Below are 11,419 nucleotides of genomic sequence, written 5' to 3'. Positions count from 1 at the left end.
CCCCCTGACTACCACCCCAAACTCCCCTGCCTTCTATCCAACCTCCCTGCCCCCTTACCGCGCTGCCTGGAGCACATGTGGCTGGCGATGCAACAGCCACGCAGCCCAGCTGGAGCCAAGCCACACCCCAGCCACCGCCACGCAGCGCAGAGCACCGGCTCAGGCCAGGCTGTGCAGCTGCGCTGCCCCAGGAGCTCCCAGCCCCACCGCCCAGAGCCTTGCGCCGGCGGCAGAGCGAGCTGAGGCTGCAGGGGAGGGGGGAACAACAGTGGAGGGGCCGGGAGCGAGCAGGATGGTCCCGCGGGCCACTATAGTTTGCCGACCTCTGGGCTAGTCTGACCTCATGCACAGCACAGGCCACAGAATCTCACCCACCCACTGGCGTTCTGAGGAGGTTATTTGAGTATTTTTAAAGAGTGCAGACTGCAGATCAGGTTGCAGTGAGGTCTTAAGCGCAGGATCAGGCTCTGAACTGCTGTCAAGTTCACACAGTGAATAAACTGAAAAAAACACTACGATCTTTCTGTTGTGGTGTTCTTATGGGTAAATTACAGCAATCCAAGGTTAAAAGAAATAGATCTGTGATTTTATTTTGATTGGTGTGGCTTTAAGAAGCTGCTTTCGTGGTATTTACTCTCTCTCAGATACTGACCCTGCAAACAGTTATGCAGATGGAGGCAGGGCTGGTGCAAGGAAGTTTCGTGCCCCCCACCGCAGCAGCTCCCCCCTCCGCCCTGAGGTGCTCCCCGCACCATGGCAGCTCCCCCCTCCGCCCTGAAGCGCCCCCCTTGCAGCAGCTCTCTATCCCCACCCTCCGCCCTGAGACACGCCCCCCAGCCCCAGCTCACCACTGGTGTGCACGTGAGCATGAGCACCCTGAGCACGTCGTCGCTGCTTCATTTCTCCCACTTCCCAGGCTTGTGGCGCCTAAGCTGATTGGCACCGCAAACCTGGGAGGCAGGAGAAGTGAAGCAGCCACGTCATGCTTGGGGAAGAGGCAGGGCAGGGGTGAGCTGGGGCGGAGAGTTCTCCTGTGTGCCGCCCCCCACCCTTACTTCCCGCAGGCGGCCCTCCCCGCGCTCCCCTGCCCCAGCTCCCTCTGCCTAAATGTCGGCGGCGACTGGGGCGGCTAAAGGTCCGGCTGCCACGGTTGCTGCCGCGGAAGATGGCGCCCCTCAAATCCTAGCGCCCGGTTGCCTAAATGGTTGCACCAGCCCTGGGTGGAGAGCTCCCATGTATAGGCGTTTGCAGGATTGGGGCTTTAGTGAATGAATACTGGAGCAAAAGCATGTGGCTAGGCTTAGCTCCTGACGTTAGATTCATAGAATATCAGGGTTGGAAGGGACCTCAGGAGGGATCTAGTCCAACCCCCTGCTCAAAGCAGGACCAGTTCCCAACTAAATCATCCCAGCCAGGGCTTTGTCAAGCCCGTCCTTAAAAACCTCTAAGGAAGGAGATTCCACCACCTCCCTAGCTATCCCATTCCAGTGCGTCACCACTCTCTCAGTGCAAAAGTTTTTCCTAATATCCACCCTAACCTCCCCCACGTGAATGTCATGACTAGAGTTCAAACAAAGTTTACAAGGGTGTTAATGGCTTAAGGTAAGAAAGAAAAGGATTCTTTTAACAACATAATTCTTTTGGAGTGTTGTAGGTATTTGAAAACTGTGATCTTAATGATTTTTTTTAAAAAAAATATCCTGTGTTACTAATAATATCTGGAGAATCGTTAGAACTGGAAGAACTTTACCATGGATGCTGGTTTTGCTTGGCCTTTCAATTAGAGTTGGATTCCAGGCAAGTGATTTCCATTAAATTGTAGAATTTGTTTGGGGAGAGATATTGAAACCATTAAGGCCAGATCTTTGCCATCTGGTTTAGTTCCCGCTTTTCCAAGTACTCCCACTGACTCAGAAGTAGGAAGCACTGGATGTGGTGTTAGGGGTTTTGTAGGATGAAGACCTTATTTGAAAGCTCTTTGTAGTAGGGATCTGTCTGCAAACTCCGAAGCCAGGTGTTAATGTGCTCCAGGGCTTGTATTCTTTGGGTTGGTGACACACACACACGATGTCAAAGTTTCAAACCTGGAGAACTTTTCCTGTTTCTACAGGGTTCTGTTGCACTTGCACAGCGTGGGTCCTAGACACTCATTTAAAATACCCATAACCAACCACCTGCTGTTTTACTTCCCTGCGTATTTTCAGTGTTGTCACTTATTTGTTTGGGGTTTTCTTTGCTGTCTGTGTTGCTTTAGTGTATAAGCCTGAATGAATACCCTTTACTCTCCTTTCCAGCGTCAGAAAATATTGTATTAACTATTTCTAGTAGATTCATAGATTTGTTTAGCATCTTAAAGCTGAGCTGTGTGCGCCGATAATATGCATGCAGGAGGGATAGTTTTGTGAACTGCAAAAGTCCGGTGCATGCTAGTGTTTTGGCAGATGCTTCATTTTTTGAGAGCAGCTTTCCCTGAAGATTTAGTGGTCTATGGTAGGAGTAGGTTATTAAATTGGGCCTCTGGCAATACCGGATTTACAATGGCACCATTGGCGCGGGGGCCACTTTGAAAGGGGCCCTGGCCCGCTCTTCTCCGCCCCCCGCTCTCTCCCGTGGGGTCAGAGAAGCTTGATGCTGCTGCGGCTCCGTGGCAGCCTCTGCCAACAGCAGCCTGGCTCCTTTCCCACCTCTTTCCCCAGTGTGCTGCGTTCCCTCCCCACATCCCTGCTGCTGATCAGCTGGATGAGCTGCTTGCCCGTAGGAGGGGGGAGGAAGAGCGAGCCGCAGCACCCTGCTCTGGGGAGGAGGAGGAGAAGAGGTGGGGGCACACCAGCCCCCTGCCAATCCTGGTCGCTGCACCCCCTCACACACTCCCAGCCCTCTGTACCCCCCTCACATACCCCGAGCCTCCTGCCCTGACTCCTGCATCCCCCCTGCCCACTGTCCTGCCCGCTGTCCTGACCCCTGCACTCCCCTCACACCCCCCCAGCCTGGACTCTTCATCCCCCTTCGGAAGCCCCCAGCCTGTGCTGAAACTGACCCTCCACACACATCCAGCCCCTACCCTGACTCCCTGAACCCCCCACACCTCCCCAGCCCTGACTCACATCCCCACTCACACATTCCCAGCCCTCTGCCTGGAAACCTGCACTCTCCTTCACACAACACCCAGCCCTTCCTGATCGCTGAACCCTCCTAAATCCCCACCCCGTCCTGAGAAACAAACAGGAGCTGCCCACATAAGTGCTCCACACCGCACTCCTTGCCCCACCTGGCCCCTCCCACCTTAACGTCTGGCCGACCCCGCATCCAACACTTTAGACATATTTGGACACATTATTAGATGGTCGTTGAGACTCTGTGATTTTCAAGTAATCTGTGGAAAATAGTTAGATGACACAGGCAAATCTAAGGTACGTCACTTCTATTCATTTACTTGCTTATTCTCTATATAGAGGAGGAGAAGAGAAAAAGAATGAAAAAAGTGGGGACAGAGGGGAGATAAGAGAATGATCGTTTTTGGTGTAGGTAGGTCGCAAGAGAAGCCCCCAAATGACTGGCAGGGTCTCGGGGGCTCACTAACTCTAATCACACTACGGGATAGCGGAAGTCAGGGCCGGTTGTAACAGAAGGGACTTAGCTCGGGGTCGCCAAGATTTGGGGCCAAGAAACGTTCTGAGAATTGGGGTGTCAAAGCGGTGTCCCCCAAATTTTTTTTACATTGCAAGGAGTCGCATCTTACACGGGGTTCGTTCTTAGTCACCCCGTAAGAGAAAATTGCGTATAGTGAAAACCATGCAAAGGGGCACGCAAACTGGATTTTTTTATGGCAGGCTTCAGTTCCGCTGCCGCTAGAGCTGCTGCCAACCTTGGGGTTTTGTCACTCAGCCGGGCGGCCTGACGCAGGGCCAGCAAATGCGCTGACTGCCGCCGAGGCCCGGCGCTGTGCCTCCGCCCTGCGCCGTGGTTGAACGGCAGGAGGCTGACGGAGCCAGCTGGACCCCGGCTGGCAGAGCTTGAGCGAACAGAACCCACGGGCCTGGCATCAAGGCCGGCGTGCTGGGACCGCAGCTGACATTAAAAAAAAAAAAAAAAAAAATAGCTCGGTGCCACCTTTGGTAGGTTGAGGATCCCTGTCTGAGTTCATGGTATTTCAATTTACGCGATTTCTCCTCTTATGCCTGACCTAGACCAACCCCCGCGAAGATGCGATCCACTGATTCATTTTAAGAATTATAATAAGCAATGCTCGGGGGGGGGGGCGCAAGGTGGAAAGCTTAAGCCTAGGTGCAAAATATCTTGCCTGCCGGATACTGTGTTAGCTGATTCCCCCACGTCTCTCAGCCTACCTGGGCATACAAGCAGGACATGGCCCTACACATATCCCTCTCCACTCACTGCACGACCGCCATTGCCTCCCCTTAGGCTTATCTTCTACTATTAAAAATGCTTTGCTCTCGCGCCCCGCCGCAACCTCAGGCTTTTCTGGCCGCTGTTGCGTGTTGGCTGGTCAAAGTGCTGAGAGGAGGGGGGCAAAGCGCGGGGGCAGTCCGTGCCGGTGATGGCCACGGCAATAACATCCAGCTGGAGCAGCAACAAATTTTTTTTGAGATCCTAAAGCGGAGTGCTGCGATTATTGCTGCACTCGATCAGCAGCCCCTAACCGCGTCTGTTCCTTTAATATCATGAGACTCTTTTCTCTGCTACTAGCAAAGCCCCGTATTCTCTCCCTTTTCTGTCCTGGCTGCGGGCATTCTTTTTCGCCGCTTCTTGTCTTCCCTCCTCTTCCCCTTTTGCTGCGGAGACATGTATGCTGTATCTAAAAGCAACCTTGAAACTTGCTTTAGCCTAGCTTCAATGTATTACAGCAGGGAACTGGCGGTTACAATCAAAAACTAGCTGCTGACATTACATTTTACAGTTATTAACACATTAGGTTACATTAGGTTACACAAAGTGTTAAACATGGAGGCACAATGGTTCAATGAGGCCTACAACAGGAGGGCTTCATTGACACTCATGATCTTCCACCCTTCTGAGCTACCTAGGTTTATACCTGGTGACACCAACACCAGGTATCCAGTTTTAGCCTGGAAACTCCAGTAGAAAACGGGACCTGAGTGTCCAGTTAGCAGTGCTGACTGGAAACTAAATGTCCAGTTACAGGAGTAACCACATTAGCTGCCGCTCTTCCCATCCCAACACCCACCCCAGAGGGCTGGTCCTGCTGCTCAGTGCAGAGAAAGACAAAGAGAATGGGCTAGAACCAGGTAGGGACCCGCTCTATGTGGGCAGGGGCAGGGGGGATCCTGGTTACCCCCTCCCCAGCCCTGCTGCGCTTGCAGTTCACCCCTGACTCCTCCCTTGCTCCAGAGGCCAAGCCTAGTTCCCGCCCCACTGTGCTTTTACCCCCAGCCCCTTTTACAATCATTCCCCAGATGGCCCACAAATACATTTGGAACCGGGCCCACAAAAAGTTAATCCAGCCCTGGCCTCTGGTGCATATTTTTTATGCTTTTATTTAATGGCCACGGCTTTGTTTTATTTCTGTAGCTGTTTTCAGTATGCCACATTTTGGTGGGTTTACTCGCTTGCGTTGTTAGAAAGGATGATAAAATACATGAACTCCGAGGGCAGTGTTAATTTTCTTTGCATTTGATTTCACCTTAAATAAACATCTTAGGCAGTGCAACTTGTTAATTATCCATTGTTTTCATATTTTTTCTTCTTCCTCCTTACCTAAGAACGTATATTATATCTAGGGTTTTTGTTTGCACTGGTGGCACACATCTGCACATACCTCAAGGTTGGTGCTGCACATAACAAAATTCAACTTGCACGTAGTGGTGTGATGTTTCACACCCGTAACTGACACAACTATGCTGGCAAAACTTTTAAGTGCAGACCAGGCAAGGGTCTGCATGTGGATTTCGGAGCTCTTTAAACTATTAATTTTAACCTAAACATGTTGGTATCAGAGGGCAAAACTTCCAAGAGGAACTTCTGCCGAATGCAAGAAAAACGCTCAGCAGGCGTTGTCTGAAAGCTGTCAGAGGTAGGGTTCAGTCTCAAATTCTGGAGTGTAGTTTAGGTTCAGTGGCCACAGCACATCCCGTTGAGCCAACCCTTTACTGTGACGACAGAGTGTGGGGAACCCTCTAGCCATTAACAGGAACTCAGTCGTGCAGCACGTCTGCATATCAGTGTCCGGGGCTCACCAGTTTGGCTTGTGCTGCTCTGAAATTCCAAATTCTGCAGGTATTGACTTTTTCAGCCCTAGTTTCCCAAAGCGGCAGTGAGTGCTATGTACTAACAGATAAATGCCAAGTGACTGAGGTCTGTCAGGGAACAAGGAGAACAATAATAATTTCGGCCCCAGCTGTGTGCAGTAAAATGTTAAAAGAGCAAGATGTAAAAAGCTGCCTCTGGTGACAGGGCTGTTTCTCAGGGACCTCGTGATCAAATCACTCCGTATTTGGACCAATAACCCTTCCTGGAATGTCCATAAATCCCAGAAAATATCAAGACAATTTGAAGAAATGTGGGTTTTAGTGTAGTTAGAATAACTGATCTTTAAACAGAAAATAATGCTACTAATCAGTCTAACTACTGCCATTCAGGGAGGTGGATGACCTATGCCAATGGGAGATCTCTTTCCATTGCTATAGTAATGTCTACACCCCCGGTCCGTCCTATCCCTTACTGCTCTGAATCTCACCAGTCCCGGCCTTCCTACAACTCTCATTGTGTCTGTCTGTGGTTAAGGAACAGGTCCAAGGTGACTTCCCCTCTGGCTGGAGCCTTTATTGTCTTGAGCATAGGGTTACTGTCTCTGTGTTTTGGAACCCCCTTTGATGAGGAGCTGTGACCAGGGGGGCAGGGTGTGTGTGTCACACTGACATTGCTCAATCAGGGCAAACTGCAATGAATGGGGCAGATGATCCCCCAAACTGGTGGTTATTTCTACTAATGAGATTCATCAATCCAGCAACAAAGCAGCTTCTACAATACCTTCCTGCTTACCCAGAATTCAGTTACACAGTTCCCTTGGAACAATGCAGCCTTGGACTCCCACCCAGACAGTCAAGTTAAATATGGTTAGGATTACTTAAACTATTGTTCATCCTACAAAGTTCTACCAATCCCAGAGGATCGGACACATTACCCACTAGGTCAGTGAATAGTTCCGATCTTACCCAAATCCACGCTTACTGCCAATTCTTGTTAACTAAACTAAGATTTATGAAAAAGAAAAGAGAGTGAGTATTGGTTAAAAGACCATGATCCATGCAGATATGAATCGAGTTCTTAGGTCAGTTTCATAGTAGAGATGGTGAGCATCAAAGTTGTAAATATTTCTTCCAGAATTAGTTCCATAGGTCACAGTCCAATGCCCAATATCGGGGTAACCCAGACAGGAACAGGGAACCTCGGTCTTGGGACTCAAACTTCCCCTGACGAAGCTTAAGCAGATCTGAGATAACAGAATCAGGGCCCACGACTCTTTTTATGGCTCTCTGGCAGCCTCTTGACAGCCGACATTCCTTGGGGGCAGTATTGTGGCTTGAAATAAACCCCCCTATTTCCTATGGATAGACAGGTAACAAGTTGCATTCATCAGCATCAGGTAATTCTCCATTGAGCAGTTCATAGACCATTTACTACAAACTTCAAAGAGAAATCTAGACGGCGACATTATTACACCCAAGTTTCATCTAAATGTTAATATTCCCTTTTGATCTCTGAATCAGTAGATGTAGTGACAGACAGGAACCGTCTGTTTACATGGTTAATATCTAACAAGTTATAAGTAAACACACAGAATTAGTTTTACCTCTAATTCTCTCACAATACCGTTTGCATTTCAGAGCTCTAGTCTATGGGACATGGCTACATTAGCTATTTATAAGGAATAGCCCTAATTACTATTTACATACTTTCCAAGCATGTCTCTAAAGGTTGAATTTGGGTCATTTAGCCTGCGAGCTGCTTGACCCTTTCTGCCTCAGTGTCACAGGAGTATCTGGCTGGGTGTGTTCCCAGCAGAGATGGGGATAGTTATATCCCTCATACGCAGAATGTCCTGCACTTTGGAGCACCTGACAGCTGCCCCCAGGATTTGACAGCTTTACAATGGTCTGGGTTAAAACTGATAGACTTTTCTGTGTGAAAAATGTCCCATGAACTGCCCTGATCTCCCTTGTTTTCTATCCCCTGTGCAGGGCTTCCCATTTCCAAACCTGACATGATCTCCCAGCTGGAACAAGGGGAAGAGCCGTGGGTCCTGGATCTCCAGGGCTCTGAGGAAGGAGAGATCCAAAGAGCTGCCTGCGCAGGTGAGAGATCTTTAAACCAATTAAAAAATTCTCCGTGGCTGAAAGAAATACCTGGGACTCCCTAAAAAGGCCTTGGGAGCTCTCGGAGATCAGGAGGATCCCCAGGAGGGCTTGTATTCTGTGGGCAGCTGTCGCTTATGGCTTCCTATGGATCCTGACTGAGACCCGACAGCATCGCCGTCCCTGACGGATACAATTCTGTCTCCACATCCCCTCTTCTTGCCGCTGTGGAGAAGAGTTTAGGATAATTCACTACCAGGTTGTTTTTTTTCTGTCTCTCCAGCTCTAATTTTGGTTTATTTCCTCATTTTCTGCCCCTGTTTCTGAGGTTTCTCTCTCTGTCCTAGCAGGTGCTGGGATGGTGAGTGAGAACGAGGATCTGAGTCCTCAGCAGGAAGATGCTGAGCAAATGGAAGCGCATGGGGCATTATCACAAGGATCCCAAGGGAATGTGTCCAGGCTTCATGTGCAGGGAAAAGCCTGTGAGAGTCAGCACAGGCCAGAGAGGGAGCAGGGAAACCAGCCCTTGGAGAAAGTGGGCAAATCCATTAATTGTCAGGGGACTCACCAGAACGCCAAGGAAATCACAGCCCAGCAGAGAATACCCACAGAAGAGAGAAAAAACACATGCACTGAGTGTGGGAAACACTTCACTCTGAACTCCACCCTCATTAGACATCAGCAGATCCACACAGAAGAGCGCCCCTACAAATGCTGTGAGTGCGGGAAACAGTTCAGTGAGAAATCAAACCTTATCACACATCAGACAAGCCACACAAGAGAGAGACCCTATGAGTGCTACGAGTGCGGGAAGAAGTTCACGCGGAGCTCTACCCTTATTAGACATCAAAGAATCCATACAGGAGACAGACCCTATGAGTGCTGTGAGTGCGGGAAAAGCTTCACGCGGAGCTCTACCCTTGCTAGACATCAGAGGATCCACACAGGAGACAGACCCTATGAATGCTGTGAGTGCGGGAAGAAGTTCACTCAGAGCTCAGTCCTTATCATTCATCAGAGAATGCACACAGGAGAGCGTCCCTATACCTGCTCTGAGTGTGGACAAACATTCGCTCAGAGCTCAGCCCTGTTTAAACATGAGAAGATCCACACGGGAGAGCGCCCTTACGAATGCTCTGAGTGTGGGAAACAATTCATTGAGAAATCAAAATTTATGAAACATCAGACAAGCCACACGGGAGAGAGACCCTATGAATGTTGTGAGTGCGGGAAACAGTTCAGTGAGAAATCAAACCTTACTAAACATCAGACCAGCCACACAGACGAGAGACCTTACGAGTGCTGTGAGTGCGGGAAAAGCTTCACTCGGAGCTCATCCCTTATTCGACATCAGAGGATCCACACAGGAGAGAGACCGTATAAGTGCTGTGAGTGCGGGAAAAGCTTTGCTTTCAAATCAGACGTTAATAAACATCAGAGGGTCCACACGGGAGAGCGCCCCTATGAGTGCTATGAGTGCGGGAGACAGTTCAGTCAGAAATCCAACCTTAGTGCACATCAGAGAGGCCACACGCAGCAGAGTCCCTATGAGTGCTGTGAGTATGGGAAAAAGTTCACTCAGCGCTCAGGCCTTAGTAATCATCAGAGAATCCATAGAGGAGAGGGCCCCTATACCTGCCCTGAGTGGGGGAAACAGTTCAGTGAGAAATCAAACGTTATTAAACATCAGACAGGCCACACAGGAGGGAGACCGTATGAGTGCTGTGAGTGCGGGAAAAAGTTCACTCAGCGCTCAGGCCTTAATAATCACCAGAGAATCCACACAGGAGAGCGACCCTACGCGTGCTGTGAGTGTGGGAAAACGTTCACTCAGAGCTCAGGCCTTATTAAACATCGGAGGATCCACACAGGAGAGAAACCCTACGAGTGCTGTGAGTGCGGGAAAAGCTTCGCTGAGAGCTCATCTCTTATTAGACATCAGGGGATCCACACGGGAGAGAGACCATATGAATGCTGTGAGTGCGGGAAAAGCTTCACTTTTAAATCAGACCTTGTTAATCATCAGAGGATCCACACACGAGAGCAGCCTGTGAACGCAGGAAAAGTTTCATCTGGAGCTCACACCTTAATAGACATCAGCGATTGCACAGGCTAGAGACACACCATAAACACTTTGTGCAGGGCAGAGAAAAGATTGTTTTAAAGTCATTTGCAAATTCCCACAAAGGGACTTTTTAGGGCTGTTTGCACCATTTGCATCACCCTGTTCTCTCAGCTCCCCCAGGGGAGTTGCCCGCTTTTCCTTTGCAGGTCACCCTTCTCTGGGGTGAATCCCATGGTCCTTTCTACCAACTCTGTTGTCCTGTAGGTCATGGGAGTGTGTGTCACTCTGGCCAGGAGTATCCATCAGCCCCAGGGCTGGGAAATAGGGGTGACTTCAAGTAGCTAAACTGAGTGAAAATTGACCTGGGCTTTGTCTCCTATAGGATTTTCCGTGGAGTCGGGCTGCTGGAGGTAGCTATCCTAATGTAAACAAACCACTAGATTTGCAGTGCTGACATAGCCCTGGCATAGGAGTCTGGGTTAGCTAGCACCTTCCCCTTTGACCTTAATCAACAACAATTTTCATACTCTAGACAAGCTCTGAGCAGCACATTTATACTCTCAGCGCACTAGCAGAGCGATTGTTAGAGTCACCAAGTTCCCCCTTTGGCAACAGATTGTCCCATTCCCAGTTGTTCTCACACTGGTCCAGGTTGTGCTGGGCAGCGGGTTGTTTTTTTTTCCTTCCCATTTTCCTCATTTAAAATCTGTTTCAATATGACAAAGAGGAGGAGCAGGAGTGGGACAAATGTATCATTTCAGCCTCTGTGACACCAGAAGGAAATGGGGTGAGTCGGCAGGATTACCTCTTTCCCCATTGCCGTCACTAGGCCGCTCACTCCAGCACAGGAGGATGGTGCATCTGTTCCCAGTCCTTCCCTTCCCAAGCAGACTGAGACTGCTGGGGAGTCATTGAGCCGAGCAGAACCTAGTGGAAAGGACTTTGTTGCAAACCGTAACCTGGCACAGACCCCTCAGGCCCTCACGCAAGATACTGAGCCACAATGGAGTTTATCCACCTC

At 49.7% G+C, this 11,419-nt stretch overlaps 1 protein-coding gene across 1 annotated transcript in view; it reads left to right on the top strand.

Moving 5' to 3' along the window:
• LOC116816480 (uncharacterized) overlaps nt 1–10,711 on the top strand; it is a 560,774-nt gene extending 550,063 nt beyond the window's left edge. Inside the window, exon 16 of the mRNA XM_075070353.1 lies at nt 9,055–10,711. Within this exon, the coding sequence (XP_074926454.1) occupies nt 9,055–10,449 (1,395 nt within the window). The 3' untranslated portion in view covers nt 10,450–10,711. The remainder of the gene's footprint in view (nt 1–9,054) is intronic.
• Nucleotides 10,712–11,419: the final 708 nt, after the last annotated feature.

Source organism: Chelonoidis abingdonii, chromosome 11 (assembly GCF_003597395.2).
Source record: "Chelonoidis abingdonii isolate Lonesome George chromosome 11, CheloAbing_2.0, whole genome shotgun sequence".
Taxonomy (NCBI): domain Eukaryota; kingdom Metazoa; phylum Chordata; order Testudines; family Testudinidae; genus Chelonoidis; species Chelonoidis abingdonii.
Note: the sequence above shows the minus strand (reverse complement) of the source record. Positions and strands in the feature narration are given on the sequence as shown.